The sequence below is a fragment of the Phyllobates terribilis genome, unplaced genomic scaffold (assembly GCF_046119375.1).
Source record: "Phyllobates terribilis strain yellow unplaced genomic scaffold, ASM4611937v1 Scaffold_2__4_contigs__length_985480577, whole genome shotgun sequence".
Taxonomy (NCBI): domain Eukaryota; kingdom Metazoa; phylum Chordata; class Amphibia; order Anura; family Dendrobatidae; genus Phyllobates; species Phyllobates terribilis.
Genome location: NW_027362762.1, coordinates 946456975 through 946476444, shown reverse-complemented (window position 1 = coordinate 946476444; position 19470 = coordinate 946456975). Strand labels below are relative to the sequence as shown.

The 19470-nt window shown below is 47.1% G+C and overlaps 1 protein-coding gene across 2 annotated transcripts in view; it reads right to left on the bottom strand.

Annotated features, from left to right (window-relative positions):
* Window positions 1–19470, bottom strand: part of TMPRSS3 (transmembrane serine protease 3) — a 191226-nt gene that overhangs the window by 99804 nt on the left and 71952 nt on the right. For both annotated transcript variants that reach the window (XM_073670843.1, XM_073670844.1), the window contains 2 exons: window positions 17795–17911; window positions 16426–16549 (listed from right to left, as the gene is read on the bottom strand). In XM_073670843.1, coding sequence (XP_073526944.1) covers window positions 16426–16549; window positions 17795–17911 — 241 coding nt within the window. The remainder of the gene's footprint in view (window positions 1–16425; window positions 16550–17794; window positions 17912–19470) is intronic.

Here is a 19470-nt window from a genome sequence, read left to right as displayed (position 1 = left end):
GAGGATCTCATCTCGGTACCTAATGGCAGTCAGGCTACCTCTGGCGAGCACATGGAGGGCTGTGCGGCCCTCCAAAGAAATGCCACCCCACACCATTACTCACCCACTGCCAAACCGGTCATGCTGAAGGATGTTGCAGGCAGCAGATCGCTCTCCACGGCGTCTCCAGACTCTGTCACGTCTGTTACATGTGCTCAGTTTGAACCTGCTTTCATCTGTGAAGAGCACAGGGCGCCAGTGGCGACTTTGCCAATCCTGGTGTTCTGTGGCAAATGCCAAGCGTCCTGCACGGTGTTGGGCTGTGAGAGCAACCCCCATCTGTGGACGTCGGGCGCTCACACCACCCTCATGGAGTCGGTTTCTAACCGTTTGTGCAGACACATGTGATGCGCCCCTGGGCCTGTGTCGCGCAGCATTGCGCACGCGGGAGCTTACCCGGAGCCGGATCTGTTGAGGGTTGTAGTCTCGTGGCGGTGACCCGGTCCGTGCCCAGGGTGTCAAACTAAGTGGCAGTCTATGGCAGTAGATGTTGGACGACTACGCCACCCGTTGAATGCAGCTAAGGAGCTGCTGCTGCAAGGCAGACCGCTGAGGCCGGTGGTAGGATTGGGCAGCGTGATAGTATAACCCCCAACGGGAGGGGTATGGCCTCAGGGCAGCCGACGTGGATGATGGGGGTAGCAGGAACCACTCGGAGACGGTACGGTGTAGTTCAGGGTCTTTACTGGTGACAAAGATAGACCCTCCCGGAGTACTGGCTAGCGATTGGGGCCTGGTCAGTCCTTGAGCAGATGGGATCTCCCCTGGCCAGGCGGAGTTGTAGGCCTCCCAAACTAACTGTACTCTTCTGGCTACCTTGCTAGAGGCGGGTATAAGTAGCCCACGTCCCTGAGTGTACCGTGTGGTGCTCACCCGTATGGCCGGTGACTCGGGGCCTTCTAGTAGCTTCCGCTCCACGACGGCGGTGCTGGTCCCATGCGTGTGACCGTGCCTTCGGGTTTCTTGGCCAGAGGACCTGGAATCCCCTGCCTGACGGATTCTGCTGCTGGGTAGGAGTTAGTCCCCACAGCCTCGGACTCCGGGTCCGGTAAGAAATCTTCTCAGTCAGGGCGAGCTCTGCAGCTGCCAGCCCCTGACTCCTTGTAACACTGCTCCCACAGAGCTCCTGTTGTTTCTTCCCATAGCTGCTTCTCTTCTCTGTCTCTACTTCTGGCATGGCCCAGGAGCTGGGCCCAGCTGGAGCCACAGCTCCCCGTCAGCCCTCCTGGCTGAACTCTCCCTCTGAACTTCCTAACCCTGCCTCAGCCCCAGGTTTATATAGGGGAAGTTCTTCCCCTCCCAGGACTGGGCAGGAGGTGTGGCATGCATAGGATTCCTGACCAAGAGACCTCCCACCTGCTCTCAGACATAACATTGCTGTTACTGTGGAAACCAGACCCCTGGGGTGCCACATTCCCCCCTAGTGAAATTTAGTACTCCGGGACTAAACATATTTTTAAACATAACAAGGTATAAACAATAATAGTACAATAAGAAAAACATATAAAGATGGTCACGGCGTGTCCGCAACCGGGTGCAGTTTTTGAAGAAAAGCAAGGTGTCCATTTCACCAAAACAGGGAGACGTAACCAGGTAGGGGTCTGTCCTGCCCCGAGTCCTTAACAGTCTTTAGTCCGTCCTGGGTTACGCTCCAACTATGTACAAAGGATTCCCGGTAAATCCACCAAAGACTCCCATAAATTACTAGAAACACATAATTATTTACAGGATATGGCCGCTCTCAGTCCTCGGCCAGTGGGGATAAGGAATGGCTGCTCACTGTCCTCAGCCTGTGGGGATAAGGAATGGCTGCTCACAATCCTCAGCCTGGTTTAAGATAGGGGCACATGGGGAACAATTCACTAATCCCAACGGGGACCATATTTTAATTAGCAGCAGTCCTTGTACCCTTACGGGTAACTATTTACAGCTCTTTATTCACGCTACTTCCCTTCAGTAGCTATGTCCTCTTTGTGCTCCCTCCTGAGGGTAGTCCTCAGACCCGTCCGGGTCCTCTTGGCTTTCCTCGTATTGGTAGTACTGCAGCTCCTCCTCGGTTAGCTGGGTTAGTATCTCTGCGACAGTCCTCCTCCCAGGTGGCCAGGACTTTACCTCCCTTTGGGCTGCCCCGGTTAATTGGGCCACCAGGATGCTCACTTTTTGCTCTTCTGTGAGGGGGTACACCTGGAAGAGGCTATCCAGCTTTTCTCTAAAGTCATGCAGGGTATGTGACTCCCTTGAGTACTGGGGTAGCCAGGCTGCCCCCGGGATATAGGGCATGGTGAAAGGCATGACCGCAACAGCGGTGGCGCTGGCGGGGGTTGAAGCGGTGAAGCTCTCCTCCGTATCCGACATCCTTCTCCCCCCTAGTGGACCGTGGCCTACCTTGCGATGATCCTCTTCCGTAGGCCGCGGCTCCGCAGTGGATCGTCAGGGTTGAGGACCTTCCGTCGCGCTCCTGTGACGTCGGCGTCTGCTGGGCTCCTTCCAGGACCTTACGCAACGTCCGGACGTGAGGCGGGGCTTCAGATCTCGCGCGCTTTCGGAGTCCACGCCCCTCTTCTTCCCGCATGGCGTCCTCAAGATGGCGTCCAATGGCGGGAAAACTCCACGTGTGGCGGGAAGAAGGCTGAAGATGGCGCAGGATGGTGGGAAAACTCCACCGATGGCGGGAAGGAAGCGGAAGATGGCGCCGGATGGCGGGAATCTTCACCACAGGTAAGTTTGAACAGTCTTTTTCAGGCACGCAGTACCCGGTGGTTGCGGGCACGAAATCCTGCCGACTACGCCAAAAGTTGACGCGCCCCTGGGCCTGTGTCGCGCAGCGTTGCGCACGCGGGAGCTTACCCGGAGCCGGATCTGTTGAGGGTTGTAGTCTCGTGGCGGTGACCCGGTCCGTGCCCAGGGTGTCAAACTAAGTGGCAGTCTATGGCAGTAGATGTTGGACGACTACGCCACCCGTTGAATGCAGCTAAGGAGCTGCTGCTGCAGGGCAGACCGCTGAGGCCGGTGGTAGGATTGGGCAGCGTGATAGTATAACCCCCAACGGGAGGGGTATGGCCTCAGGGCAGCCGACGTGGATGATAGGGGTAGCAGGAACCACTCGGTGACGGTACGGTGTAGTTCAGGGTCTTTACTGATGACAAAGATAGACCCTCCCGGAGTACTGGCTAGCGATTGGGGCCTGGTCAGTCCTTGAGCAGATGGGATCTCCCCTGGCCAGGCGGAGTTGTAGGCCTCCCAAACTAACTGTACTCTTCTGTAGAGATGAGCGTTGTTCTACTCGAACTGTTCGCCAATCTCAAATTCGAGCTGTTTTGGGCGGTGTTCGAGCCGGTCGGCGAACACGAACAATTTGAGAAAAATTCGGCTGTTCGAGGTTATGTTCGATAACTGTTCGTGCACCAAAATCATAACTGGATTTTTTCTCAGTAATGATGAAAATTAATGTTAATACGCAGTTTGAGTGTACAGCGGGGCGGGGGGAGCAGCAGGGGATGGATCTCTGCAGGAACAATGAAGATCTCCATTTTTTTTTCTCTTTCCCGCATTTGCAGTGGGGAGGTGCAATCTGTCAGCCTATCAGCAGCGCACACACGGAGCGAAGTGCTTTTTTTCACACAAGCAAGGGCATGTGTGATTGGCAGTGTATGTCACATGTCCTTGCCCTATAAGACCAAGCCATTTTCCCCGTCGCCACCATTTTCTCACTGCTGCAGCTGCGTGTTAGACGGCACCGCTGTTGCTGTGTGCGCTATACCTTGTTAATTTCAAGCCAATTTTCGCACAAATATACAGATAGCTTGGGAGTAGGGAATAGTTGTGATTGCAGTCCTTTTAAGGACTAGGTTACAGCATTTCCTACGACTTTTATCAGGCAGGTCTGTGCTCTTAAATAGATAGATTGTGGGAGTAAAGACTAATTGTAATTGGAGTCCTTTTCAGGACTAGGTTACATCAGTTCCTATCAGTTTTTGCCAGGCAGGTCTGTGCCAGTGCTGTGCAAGTTTTTTTCACAGCATTTGGCTGAATCTAGCAAAGCTAATCCTTTTTGGCCTATTGCAGAGTGTGTTAGTCAGTGGAGTAGCCTATCTGTGTTGCAAGATATACCACCTGTGTATAGAATACCAATTTTTTTACTGCACCTAGTGAAGTAAAATCTTTTGGGCATAGCATCATTCTATTAGTCCATCTATACTGACCTCCATCAGGTTGCAAACTGAATATAATTTTTTTCTGCATCTAGCTCTGAAAAAATATTTGGGCTTCTAGCGGTGTGTGGGACTTGGTCTATTAGTCCATCTATACTGACCTCCATCAGGTTGCAAATTAAAAATAATTTTTTTCTTCATTTATCTCTGAAAAAATATTTGGGCTTCTAGCAGCGTGTGGGACTTGTTCTATTAGTCCATCTATACTGACCTCCATCAGGTTGCAAATTAAAAATAATTTTTTTCTGCATCTAGCTCTGAAAAAATATTTGGGCTTCTAGCAGTGTGTGGGACTTGGTCTATTAGTCCATCTATACTGACCTCCATCAGGTTGCAAATTAAAAATAATTTTTTTCTTCATTTAGCTCTGAAAAAATATTTGGGCTTCTAGCAGTGTGTGGGACTTGTTCTATTAGTCCTTCTATACTGACGTCCAGCAGGTTGCAAATTGAATATAATTTTTTTCTGCATCTAGCTCTGAAAAAATATTTGGGCTTCTAGCGGTGTGTGGGACTTGGTCTATTAGTCCATCTATACTGACCTCCATCAGGTTGCAAATTAAAAATAATTTTTTTCTGCATCTAGCTCTGAAAAAATATTTGGGCTTCTAGCAGTGTGTGGGACTTGGTCTATTAGTCCATCTATACTGACCTCCATCAGGTTGCAAATTAAAAATAATTTTTTTCTGCATCTAGCTCTGAAAAAATATTTGGGCTTCTAGCAGTGTGTGGGACTTGGTCTATTAGTCCATCTATACTGACCTCCATCAGGTTGCAAATTGAATATAATTTTTTTCTGCATCTAGCTCTGAAAAAATATTTGGGCTTCTAGCGGTGTGTGGGACTTGGTCTATTAGTCCATCTATACTGACCTCCATCAGGTTGCAAATTAAAAATAATTTTTTTCTGCATCTAGCTCTGAAAAAATATTTGGGCTTCTAGCAGTGTGTGGGACTTGGTCTATTAGTCCATCTATACTGACCTCCATCAGGTTGCAAATTAAAAATAATTTTTTTCTGCATCTAGCTCTGAAAAAATATTTGGGCTTCTAGCAGTGTGTGGGACTTGGTCTATTAGTCCATCTATACTGACCTCCATCAGGTTGCAAATTGAATAAAAAAAATTTCTGCATCTAGCTCTGAAAAAATATTTGGGCTTCTAGCGGTGTGTGGGACTTGGTCTATTAGTCCATCTATACTGACCTCCATCAGGTTGCAAATTAAAAATAATTTTTTTCTGCATCTAACCCAGCCAATAGTTTTGGCCTAATACCACAGTTTGGCCACTCAGCTCTGCTCGGTTACCATCCATTGTTTTTTTGTGCAAACAACTCCAGAGTTGTGAATTAGTTAACCACCAAAATGAGTGGAAAAAGGCCTGCTGCTGGTGGAAAGGGGAATAGGCGTGTTGGGAAGGGGAAAAAAGGTTGTGTCCGTGGGGTAGGTGCAGAAGAAAGACCATCTTCCAGCCAAACTAAAATGTCTACTTCTTTTAGCGGACAATGTGATAAGATCCCTTTCTTACGGCCACGCCAATCGCTACAAATTCCAGATGAGGCACAAAAACAGCAGGTGCTTCAACGGATATCAAGTGCTCCTTTAAGTGGGCTCTCCTCCACATCAACTTCAACATCACAAATACTCCAGTCCTCAAAGGTGTCACCCAAATCGCACTTGCTTCCTCACAGCTCCCAAATCTCCAGCTGCCCGTCTGAGTATGAGGTAGAACAGATGGTTGAGTCTGCAGAGCTGTTTACTCATACTATAGCCTGGGAATCAGAGGTCGACTCCAGCGCTTCTGTGAATCCAGACGAGGAAATGATCTGCACTGATGCCCAGAATCTTTATGAGTCGGATCCAGGACCAGACGCAGAAGGTTCTGACCATAATGTAGACCCTCATTCCCAAACTGTAACTCCTGTTGGTGGAGACAATGAGGAAGACGATGATAAGACTCAAATACCTGATTGGAGCGACAACTTTAGTTTTTTGTCAGGGCAGGAACAGGTTGGCTCTGAGGACGACGGGTGTGATAACGCACAGGGTGATGATGATGAGGTCGGAGATCCCACTTACTGTCAACCCACAGTCAGCCAAGAGATGAGGCCAGCAGAGGAGGTGGAGGAAGATGCTAGTGACGACGAGGTCAGGTTGCGCCTTCCTGGACAGAGACGTAGTACTGGAAGCACGTCAACAACTGCATCCTCAAACACAACTCTGCCTCTCACCACAAGTCGTGGTGGCTCTTCAGGCCGCATGGGTGCTAAGCCTTGCATAGCCTGGGCATTTTTTCAGATCGATAAAGATGACCCAACTCGTGTTATCTGTAACATTTGTCAGCAAAAGCTAAGTAGAGGCCAAAAAATACATAGTTTGAGTACTTCATGCATGAACCGGCACATGGACATGAAGCATAAGTTGCAGTGGGAAGCTCAGTGCGCTACAATGCGGTCTAGCCGGCCGGGCCAACCACCGTCTGCCATATCTTGTGCATCCGCGGCCTCTTCATCCTCTGTGACTGGGGGGACAGCAGTCACACCTGTTTTGGGGCGCAGACCTGCCACCTCTTTACCCGCAACAGCCAGCGTGATTGGCAGGTCATCATTTTCTTTGGAGGTGGTAACACCAGCTGGTCTTGAGCGCTGTCCGACATCGATAGCACCACCTTTGGATCAAGGCAACCTAACATGTCCGCCTGCATCTTCCTCACAGACCGGCAGTTTGCCGGGGACACCCTTATCAACCCCGTCTAAGCACAATAGCCAGCCCTCGGTCCCTCAGATGTGGACAAGTAAAAGACCATTTCCTCCTAGCCATGAGAAAGCTAAGAGGTTGAATTTCACCATCTGCAAGCTCTTGGCTACAGAAATGCTGCCTTTCCGCCTGGTGGACACAGAGGATTTTCGAGACCTTATGTCCGTCGCAGTGCCCCAGTACCAGATGCCCAGTCGGCACTACTTCTCAAAGAAAGGTGTGCCTGCGCTCCACCAGCATGTCGCACACAACATCACCGCTTCTTTGAGAAACTCTGTGTGTGACAGGGTGCATTTCACCACAGACACTTGGACGAGTAGGCATGGACAGGGGCGTTACATGTCGCTGACTGGGCACTGGGTAACTATGGTGACAGCAGGACAAGGGGCTGCTGTCCAAGTCTTGCCGTCCCCACGAGTTGTGCGTCAATCCTCTTTATGTCATTTTTCCTCCACAGCTTCTGCCTCCTCAACCTCCTCTCGGTCTTCCACCTGCACCCAAAGCCTGTCTGGTCATGCCACAAGCTTTCTAACTGCGCAGAAGGGATCCTGCACACCTCCTTACTATGCTGGCAGTAGGGCTCAACGTCATCAGGCGGTTTTTACATTGAAATGTCTGGGAAATGTGAGTCACACAGCTGAGGAGTTGTGGTCAGCTCTGGAGAACCAATTTCATGAATGGTTGTCTCCACTGGACCTGAAACCAGGGAAGGCCGTGTGCGACAATGCTGCAAACCTGGGTGCGGCCCTTCGCCGGGGCAATGTCACACACGTGCCTTGTATGGCTCACGTGTTGAACCTGGTTGTCCAGCAATTTTTAGCCCACTATCCCAGACTAGATGGCCTTCTGCAGAGGGCACGGTCGCTGTGTGCTCACTTCCGCCGTTCGCATCCCGCAGCTCAGCGACTTACATCTCTACAGAAGTCGTTGGGCCTGCCACTTCACCGGCTAAAATGCGATGTGCCTACCCGGTGGAATTCAACTCTGCACATGTTGCAGCGACTGTGGCAGCACCGACAAGCCCTGGTGCAATACGTTCTGACGTATAGCCTGGGCCAACGAGATTCAGAGGTGGGGCAAATCACGCTGGAGGAGTGGTCTCAGATCAGGGACCTATGCACCCTTCTGCACAGTTTTGAAATGGCGACGAAGATGTTTAGTGCTGACGATGCCATTATCAGCATGACTATTCTGGTGATTTACATGCTGGAGCACATGTTAAACAGAATTCGGAGTCAGGTGGTGGCACAAGAGGAGGTGGAGGAAGTAGAGGAGGAGGAGTTGTATGCGGAAGGGCTAACATCTGCAAGGTCCAGACGGTCGGCAGCACCAAGGCGGCAGGCATGTGAGGGTGGGGGAGATGGTTTAACCAGGGCGCATGGTAGCAGCCAAACTAGTGAGGAAGGTGCAGGAGCCCAGGAAGAAGTGGAGGACGAACTGATGGAAGACTCATCAAATGAGGGAGACCTTGATCACATTTCTGTTGTGCGAGGTTGGGGGGAGAGGACAGAGGAAGGAAGCATGATTGTTACCTCGCCACCAACACAACAGGGACTTGGTGCTCCTGGATGCGCAACACACATGAGTGCCTTCTTGCTGCACTACCTGCAACATGACCCTCGAATTGTGAGAATTAGAAATAATCCTGACTACTGGGTTGCCACACTGTTAGATCCCCGGTACAAAAGTAAATTTGCAGAAATTATTCCTGCCATAGAAAAGGATGCACGCATGCAGGAGTATCAGCAGAGACTGTTGCAGAATCTTACATGTGCTTTTCCACAAAATACCAGTGGTGCACGTAGTGAATCTCACAGTTCCAACTTGCCAACCGTGGGACCGTCAAGTGTTCAGCACTCAAACCGTAACAGAACCACAGTATCTGCTGGTAACATAAATTTTGCGGAATCATTTCACCACTTTTTTAGCCCATCCTTTGCAAGGCCACAGGAGACAAGAAGTCTGACACATAGTCAACGCCTAGAGACGATGGTACAGGAGTATCTCCAAGTAAACATTGAAGCCACGACTGTGTCACTGGACCCTTGCTCTTTTTGGGCTTCCAATCTGGATAAATGGCCGGAGCTAGCCACTTACGCCTTGGAGATCTTGTCATGCCCCGCAGCCAGCGTTCTGTCTGAACGTGTGTTCAGCGCTGCTGGTGGTGTGCTGACAGATAAGCGCACGCGGCTCTCCACTGATAATGTAGACAGACTCACGTTCATAAAGATGAACAAATCATGGATCCGAAACGACTTTTCTACCCCTGTGTCATCCTGGGGAGAGTAAAAGCTTGATGATTGGTTAAAATCACCCTACCAACCGTTTTAAGCTTTCAAATTACTAATCATGTTTATCTGTATCTTGACTGGAAAATAATTTGGGCTTTGTAGCAGTGTGCAGCACTGATCCTATTAGGCCATCTATAATAAGCTTCACCAGATTTAAAATTAAAAATAATTTTTAGCTGCATCTAGCCCGGAAAATAATTTTGGGGCTCCGAGATGCGCAAGACACATAAGTGCCTTCTTGCTGCACTACCTGCAGCATGACCCTCATATTGTCAGAATTCGAAGTAATCATGACTACTGGGTTGCCACACTCTTAGATCCCCCAAACTTTTCGATCAACCTTTTCATTTTAATAAAGACCAAAAAAATGGTCATTTTTGAAATTATAAGCATTAGCAGGTTGTTAGAAACTGAAATCAAACAGTTTTCAACTCAAAACTTTATTCTAGGTGATGTTACATTTTCACATAGGACCCCTTGTTCGAAAGGAGCTTCTGAACTCTCTCGTCCATTGAATTTGTCAGGTTTTGGATGGTTTCTGCTTCAATTGTTTTGCATGAGGACAGAATACCCTCCCAGAGCTGTTGCTTAGATGTGAACTGCCTCCCGCCATCATAGACACTCCTTTTAATGATGCTCCAAAGGTTCTGAATGGGGTAGAGGTCAGGGGAGCATGGGGGTCACACCATAAGTTTGTCCCCTTTTATGCCCATATCAGCCAGAGATGCAGATGTTTTATGTGCAGCATGAGATGGTGCATTATCATGCAGAAAAATGATCTTGCTGTGAAATACACGGTTCTTCTTCTTGAACCATGGCAGGAAGTGCTGTTTGAGAAAATCCACATACATTATGGAGTTCATCTTTAGCGCCTTCAGGGATCCTAAAGGGGCCGACAATCTCTCTCCCCATGATTCCAGCCCAAAACATTACTCCACCTCCTCCTTGTTGGCGCTGTAGCCGTGTTTGCGTGGGGTGTCCATCAACCAGCCATCCTCCACTCCATTCATCTGGACCATCGAGCGCTGCACGGCACTCATCCGTGAACAAAACAGTTTTGAAATCAGTCTTCATGTAATGTTTGGCCCACTGGAGCCGTTTCTGCTTGTGTGAAGTGGATAGAGGAGGTCGACAGGATGGCGTATGCACAGCTGCAAACCTCTGAAGGACCCTGCATCTTGTTGTTCGGGGGACGTTGGAGGCACAAGCAGCTTCAAAAACTTGTCTGCTGCTATGACAAGGCTTTTTTGCCGCTGCTCTTTCAACCTGACGTAATTGCCTGTAGGAAAGAGTCCTCAATTTGCCCTTATCAGCACGCACACGTGTGTACTGTGAATCAGCTACATACTTCTTGATTGCCAAGACACTTCATCCTGATCATCGCACAATGTTGATTGTAGTCATGACTTGACCTAAACACTCCACAATTTGTTGCTTCTCAGCAGCCGACACATCCTTTTTCTTTCCCATTTTGGCAGAAAATGTAGGCTGCTTAATAATGTGAGAGAGCCTTCTTAAGTAGTCTTGCCTTTCATTGGACACACCTGCCAAACTAATTAGCACAGGTGTCTGCAATTGCTTACAGTGATATAAAGAGCCCTGACACACATCACCATCAATGAGTTTAACTGACAAACAAACAAATTCTTCCCTTATCACTCCTAAACACTTTTTGCATAATAATTTGGAACGCGGTGTACATGTGCTTTTCCACAAAACACCAGTGGTTCACGTAGTGAATCTTACAGTTCTAACTTGCCAACCGTGGTCTGTATGGAATTGTTCAATAAAGGGCCCAAAATTAAGATAACATAGATGGGAGAGGTCTCTATGAATAGGAATTCCTAAGTATTTGATACCCTGTGAGGGCCAGGCAAAGGGAAAGTTGGACTGGATGGAATCCTATATGGATTTAGGGAGGGAGACATCGAGGGCCTCAGACTTCGCTGCATTGATTTTAAAATTTTACCATGTAACAAAGTGATCTATTTCAGCCATAACAGCAGGGATGGATATATGTGATTGAGTGATATATACTAGGACATCATCAGCAAATAGAGAGCACTTGTACTCGGTGCCTCCCACCTCAATCCACCTAATATTGGGGTTATGGCGAATTGATGAGAGCAGGTGCTCCGTCACTAGGATGTATAAGAGAGGGGACAGAGGACATCCCTGCCTTGTCCCATTGATGATTGTGAAAGGTGATGAAAATGTTCTGACGCACCCCCTGGGCCTTGGGACACCCGGAGCCGGACCCTTTTTGGTGGATGCTGGTGGTTGTAGTCTTCGTGGCGGCGATCAAACCAGTGGCGGAACTATTTATGTGGTTTTGATGTTTAAATGTCCGACTACGCCACCCGTGGATTGCGGTCAGAGTGAACCGCCGCTACAGGGCAGACCGCTAAGGCTGGTGTTGTGGGTGCAGCAGAGCGTAGCATAACTCCCCACGGGAGGAGTATAGCCTCAGGGCAGTGTATGCGGAGGATGGGGGTGATGGTGCAGGGCAGCAGCAGTAACGACACGGAGTCAGTGATGCAGTTCAGGGTCTTTACTCACAGTTCTTATTATCCAGACCACGTCTGCAGGTAACGGCTGCCCACGTCGTACTGTGCTCACCAGGTGAGGGGCTCAGACAACTCCCAGATAACTTTGGAGCGCTTCACAGGACCCCCTTTGTGTGTCCTTTGTCTGGCCTTTCTTACCAACACTTCTGTCCGGCTGCCTCGGGCCTCCTCTTGGTATTCTTGGCGCCAGTTTCCCTGACCCTATGTGGTGCCTTCCTAGCGGGTGGAGCAAGGGGCTGCGCCACATAAAATGTCAGAGCCTCCGGTTTCTAGCTGAGGGTCGTTTCCTGCCTCCACTAGTTCGGGGACCGGTCTCCCCCTTTGGCCTGACCCCTCCACGCAGGTGGATTCGGGCGTCCGGTGGCGACTCGCCCGTCCGCACCCCTGGGATCCCTTCATTCCTCGTTCCTGGAGCCTTCTCCGCTCCTCTTCCTTCCTTCTCCCTCTTGCAGGCCTGGGCCTCTGTTACTAGGCCCGCCTCCGGAGCAGAGCTCATGCAGAGCCCCTGCTCCCTGCCACTTCTGCTCAGACTTCTCTGCACTGAACTAAGATGGTGCCCACCTTTTATACTCCCTTCTCAATGCACCCAGGAACTGCTTCCTCCCTGCTCCTGCACTGCAGGGTTCCCCTTCCTCAGTGTTCCCTCCCCCCACTCCAGCCAGGGACAGGGACTGTCGTGCCCATCTCAGGGGCATATTGGTCGCCCTGCCCCACGGCAATGTGGTGTAATGCATGCAGGTGTCGGGTCCTGATCCACACTCCATCCTTATCTGAGAGTGAGATATCACACCTCTGGGTGAGGTGCAATACGTCTGTAGCAACCGAGCCCTCGGTGCTACAGTTCCATTTATCTTCAGCCTAGGTGACGTATTGTGATACAGGGCCGTGATTTTGGCTATAAAAGGGTCCCCTAGACCCCTACCCCAAGGTTTTTAAGAGAATCATATATGGCGTGCCAGGAGACTCTATGGAATGCTTTCTCAGCATCCAACGAGAGTATCTACTTACAAATTTTTAACTGCATCTAGCCCAGGAAATACTTTGTGCCTAGTAGCAGTGTCTGCTAGTCAGCGGATTATCCCGGCTGTTAAGCAAGCTACACCACCTGTAGTTTGGACACTTAATTTTTTCAAAGGAAATGCTTCGGGACCACGGGATACTTAGTGAAGAGCATCAGGAGGCACCCCAAGGCATAGGGGCTGGGACTGGCACTAGGATGCCTTGCGGTGGACAGCCGAGCTCGATCCTTATAAAAGCTTTTTAACTGCAGCAGCTTTAGTGGACGCTACTGGAGCTGGAATTACGCGGCTGCTGGCATGAGACTTGCCCTCCAATAGATCCTTGTAAATGGATTTAAAGTGTATTCATTCAAATTAGAGGGACAATTTAAATTAAAAAGCTTAGAGCTGCCTCCACCACAGGGGGGCTCTCTCGACCCACCAGCGGACAGGCACCAGTATTGGGAGAGGGGGGCTGGCCGTCAGGGTTCACCGCGGCTCTGGCACAAACCCGGCGACACGGAGGTGGCACGGGCAGGAGCGGACTGGCCGTCTCGGCTTCTCACTTTTTGGATTTTAGAAGGGCATGACATGCCTATATCTGTGTCTCCCCCTCCTTTTACTCCTCCACCTCTTTTCTTTTCGCATGACTATATGTACTTGTCACTTTTCCATGTGTTAGTTGTGTCTTCTGAGCAGTTTGTCAGCTTTTGGACACCTTTGAAGGTGTTTTCTATGTGTTTCTATGTGTTTTTGTTTGCCTGCCATTGGTTTTAACGGTGTTCGAAGGTGTTCGACGAACAGTTCGACGAACAGTTCGGCGAACACACGGGTGTTCGACGAACCGAACCGAACTCGAACACTACGGGGGTGGCTCAACACTACTCTTCTGGCTACCTTGCTAGAGGCGGGTATAAGTAGCCCACGTCCCTGAGTGTACCGTGTGGTGCTCACCCGTATGGCCGGTGACTCGGGGCCTTCTAGTAGCTTCCGCTCCACGACGGCGGTGCTGGTCCCATGCGTGTGACCGTGCCTTCGGGTTTCTTGGCCAGAGGACCTGGAATCCCCTGCCTGACGGATTCTGCTGCTGGGTAGGAGTTAGTCCCCACAGCCTCGGACTCCGGGTCCGGTAAGAAATCTTCTCAGTCAGGGCGAGCTCTGCAGCTGCCAGCCCCTGACTCCTTGTAACACTGCTCCCACAGAGCTCCTGTTGTTTCTTCCCATAGCTGCTTCTCTTCTCTGTCTCTACTTCTGGCATGGCCCAGAAGCTGGGCCCAGCCGGAGCCACAGCTCCCTGTCAGCCCTCCTGGCTGAACTCTCCCGCTGAACTTCCTAACCCTGCCTCAGCCCCAGGTTTATATAGGGGAAGTTCTTCCCCTCCCAGGACTGGGCAGGAGGTGTGGCATGCATAGGATTCCTGACCAAGAGACCTCCCACCTGCTCTCAGACATAACATTGCTGTTACTGTGGAAACCAGACCCCTGGGGTGCCACACATGCACATTTGTGGCCTGCTGGAGGACATTTTGCAGGGCTCTGCAGTGCTCCTCCTGTTCCTCCTTGCACAAAGGCGGAGGTAGCAATCCTGCTGCTGGGTTGTTGCCCTCCTACGGCCCCCTCCACGTCTCCTGGTGTATTGGCCTGTCTCCTGGTAGCTCCTCCAGCCTCTGGACACTACGCTGACAGACACAGCAAACCTTCTTGCCACAGCTTGCATTGATGTGCCATCCTGGATGAGCTGCACTACCTGAGCAACTTCTGTGGGTTGTAGAGTCCGTCTCATGTTACCACGAGTGTGAAAGCACAACCAACATTCAAAAGTGACCAAAACATCAGCCAGAAAGCATTGGTACTGAGATGTGGTCTGTGGTCCCCACCTGCAGAACCACTCCTTTATTGAGGGTGTCTTGATAATTGCCAATAATTTCCATCTATTGTCTATTCCATTTGCACAACAGCATGTGAAATTGATTGTCAATCAGTGTTGCTTCCTAAGTGGACAGTTTGATTTCACAGAAGTTTGATTTACTTGGAGTTATATTCTGTTGTTTTAGTGTTCCCTTTATTTTTTTGAGCAGTGTACTAAAACATAGTAAAAGAAAAAATACAAATCAGCAAAATCATTAGAATTCTATCCGAAATGTAATATACCTTTTATTACCCCTAGAAATTTACGAATCAATTGACAAATGGGTTTTACCAGGTTTTTTTTATAACTTTTTGTTGCTCTATTATTGCTCCTAGAAATTTTCGAATAAAATGACAAATACGTTTTCCAGGTTTTTTTTCTTATAACTTTTTGTTCCTTTGTTATTACTCACGAAAACTTCAGAATATATTGACAACTGTTTTTTTCCTTTTTTTTTTAGAAGTCTTGCTCTGTTATTACTCCAGGAAATTTCTGAATAAAATGACACAAAAGTTTTTCCATTTTTTTTTCTTAGAACTTTTTGTTCCTTTATGTCTCTTGGACATTTCTGCATAAATTGACTAAAGGGTTTTACCTGTTAATTCGTTTATTTGTTTATTTTTCTTGTAACTTTGTTCCTCTGTTATTACTACTAATAAATATTATTATTATATTATTATTACTATTAATAAATTTCTGAATAAATTGTGAACAGGATTTTACCAGGTTTTTTGTAACTTTTTGATGCTCTATTATCACTCTTAGAAGCTTTTGAATAAAATGATAAATATGTTTTTCCAGTTTTTTTTTCTTATAGCTTTTGGTTTCTTTGTTATTTCTCTCTGAAATTTCTGAATAAATTGACAATTGGGGTTTACCAGGTTTTTTTTTATCATTTTTTGTTGCTCTGATATCACTCCTAGAAGTTTCTGAATAAAATTACAAAAAGTTTTTCTAGGTATTTTTCTTAAAACTTTTCGTTCCTTTATTATTATTCTTGAAAATTTCTGAATAAATTGAAAACTGGGTTCTACCAGTTTTTATTTTTTAATAACTTTCTATTCCTTCTACTCCTAGAAGTTTCTGAATAAATTGACAACTGGGTTTTACCAATTTTTTTTTTCTAATAACTTTCTGTTCCTCTGATATTACTCCTGGAAATTTCTGAATAAACTATTAACTGAGTTTTACCATTTTTTTTACTTTTATTCCTCTGTTATTGCACTTAGAAATTTCAGAATAAATTGACAACTGGGTTTTTTCATTATTACTTTTTTCTTAGAATTTTTTGAAAATTCCAAATTGCATGGGGACACAGCTCTTTCACAAGGGGAATGGTAACACCCCGTTATCAGTTTATTTATACATTTTTAGGAGGAATAACAGGAAAAAAGGGCTCTACAAAAGATTTACATCCTGATGTTTTATGTGACATAACTGAACGGGTAATTATTGGTTAATTTTTATCACATTTCTTGCTGTTAGACCATTTTCTTAATATTAATTTCATTTCGTGGCAGCCCCAGAGTAAACATAATATTTCCAGTGAGAAAATGAGGAAAAGAAGAGAAATAAAAGTGCAGATTAGTAAATTTCACCCACTTTTAAGCCAAAATGTGTAAAAGAAACAAGAGAAATCATAACTGGAATCATTATTACCTTGCAAACCCTAATTGCTTACATGTCAAATTCCCATACAAGCTTTTCCATCCGTCAGCACAGACGGTTCTCCAGGAGCCGGCGGCGTAGGCCTGCAACACGCCATTCCGTCCGCTCAGCCGCACTACAACGTGTGATATAAATGCTGTTATTATCTCATAATGTAATTGCACCATTTTTATTCATGCCGTTTACTGATCACTACAAATAATAATCTGCTCGCTGTATCGTACCGGGAATTACAGGATATCATTAATGTCTGCGTTATTTACTACTTTGTGATATTTATTGCAATTTGTCACACAGTGCCTTGGGGCTGTGAGCCCTAACCAGGTTCCTAGAACTAGGGGTGCCTAGTCTATCCCTGTCCCCCGGATTACTCCTGAAGGTGAAAACGCCGGGGTCACATACCTTGCCATGCTCCTATATCAGCCCTTATCTGTTCTCTCCCCCACTCAGAGAGGTGGGAAGTCGAAGTGTATAGGAATATACTAACCAGACAAACAAGGGAAGACGGACAGGGATAAATGAAAATACCAACCATCCAAAATAAACACACTAAACACTGAAGAAAATTCCAAGCATCAATCTCCTGAAGAAATCTCCAAACGCCAACTCCAACCATGAGCTACACTTCCTACTCCAAACCAGGCAGTAAGAATTAACACTGGAAATTCCTAAGTGCCAGGGGCGAGAATATATAGCAGATGGGAGTGGCCAACACTGAACAGCTGAGACAATCCAAGTGGGAAAACTCCAGGAGATTAAACTGAATAGATTAAAATTTGCACTGCTAGCAAGGAATAAAAATTTAATTATTTAATAAGATGGAGAAGTACGTCTAACCAGTGCAGGAGTTTGGGAAACCAGATGCTGTGAACTTCTGGCCCCTCTCTGTCGTGGTATCCCCGTGACACAATTTTTTTTTAACACATAAAATCATCCAATAGCCAGCAGTGCAGCCTGTGGCTCACTGTTAGTGTTTCTGCCTCTCATAAGAAAAGGCTTAATAAAAGTTAAATATTCAGAGCCATCCCTTAAGAACTGTCAGAATGCAATCAGGGGTCTTTCCTTCTTTTGTCTTATTTTATTTTATGTATGATTTCTTGTTTTATCTTCGTTTATGCTGTGGTGGGAGGGACCTAAAACAAGTCTGTGCTTTACGGAGAAGCACAGAAATTTATGTAAGCACTGCTTAGAATCTACATATACTAAGGAGGTTATTTTTTGGACACCTGTATTATTTATGAGCCATAACTGTATTCTACAATATTCGATAATGTGAATCTACCCAGTGTAAAATTAGAGCTTAAGAAAATTAATAAAAAACCTCATGTGAAAAATATCAACAAGGCTATAAAGAGAATACCACATCTGAGTTCATCATCTCCATCCGGGCAGTCATAAACTCCATCGCAACGTTTGGACTTTAGAATACATTTTGAAGAGGATTGGCAGCGAATCTTCCCGGGACACGTGTAGTGAACTGGAAGACAAAAAATATGGTCTAGCTCTCTATCATTTTATCTATTGCTGCATGTCCTCACGCTGCTGAACTCTCCCCTAAAACTTTATCCTGCAGCTCGTCTTGTTCAGATTGGCTGCTGTGTAAATGCATCAGCCCTCAACAAGCTCAGAAAGTTGCCTGCATCAACATAACAGCAAGAACAAACGAACTACACCGGGGTCTAAATTATTATGCAGATTGGATTTAAGTGTCATAAAGATGTACTTTTCCCTTTTCCTAATATCCTCATGGATGGTTTGTGTCTCAGGGTCTTTGTATCACTGAAATTAGTTTGTCAGGTGAGCCCAATTAAATAAAAACTACTTAAAAAGGTTGTTCCACATTATTACGTAGCCACATGTTTCAAGCAATATGGGAAAGAAAAAGGAACTCTCTCCATAGTGCAATACCTTGGATAAGGTATGAAGAAGACATTGGATATTTTACAAAAACTTAAGCGTGATCATTGTACTGTGAAGAGATTTGTGGTTGATACAGAGCACAGACCGGATCATGCAGATAAAGGCATAATGAGGAAGGTTTCTGCCAGACAAATTCATCGGATTAAAAGAGCAGCTGCTAAAATACCATTACAAAGAAGCAAACAGGTATGTGAAGCTGCTGGAGCCTCTGGAGACCCGCAAACCTCAAGGTGTAGGATCCTCCAGAGGCTTACAGTTGAGCATAAATCTACTATTTGGCCATCGCTGAACAGCTCTCACAAGCAAAAACGGTTGCAGCGGCCCAGACATACATGAAGACTAATTGTAAAACAGAATTGTTTACTGATGACACCGTGCAATCCTGGATGATCCAGATGGATGGAGCAGCGGATGGTTGGCGGATAGCCACCATGTCCCAACGAGGTTGCGATGTCAGCAAGAGGTGGTGAAGTCATGTTTTGAGCCGGAATCATGGGGAGAGAGCTGGCAGTTCCCTTTAGGGTCCCTCAAGGTGAGAAAATTACCTCGGTAAAGTATATATTTTCTAACTGACCACTTTCTTCCATGGTGCAAAAAGAAGATCCGCGCCGTCTGTAGCAAAATCATAATCATTCTGACAATGCCCCATTTCATGCAGCAAAGAAACCTCTGAGTCATTGGCTGCTATGGGTATAAAGATAGAGAAACTCGTAATGTGGCCACCATCCTCCCCTGACCTCAACCCTATTGAGAACCTTTGGAGTATCCTCAAGCAAAAGTTGTATGTAGGAGGAGGACGCCTGCACAGAAATGGATGCAACTGGGGGGTCCAGCTGGAGAAGCTATCCGTCTTCTTGAAATAAGCAACCTAAGGGCTTGAAATTAAGTTATAGGGTTAGATATGACATGTTTTAGGGTCTTCTTTACATATAGGAACCTCATAGACCTATATCTAACTCAGGTTCTTCACGTCCCATGTAAAATCCTGATCGATACACAGTCTATTTTCTGAAATGCCCACTCGACAGGCTGCTGTTGTTTTGGAGTGAACCGAGCAGACTTGAGAGGAGACCCGCATAAGATTAATGCGTTCTGGAATTGCACAGGGACCAGACA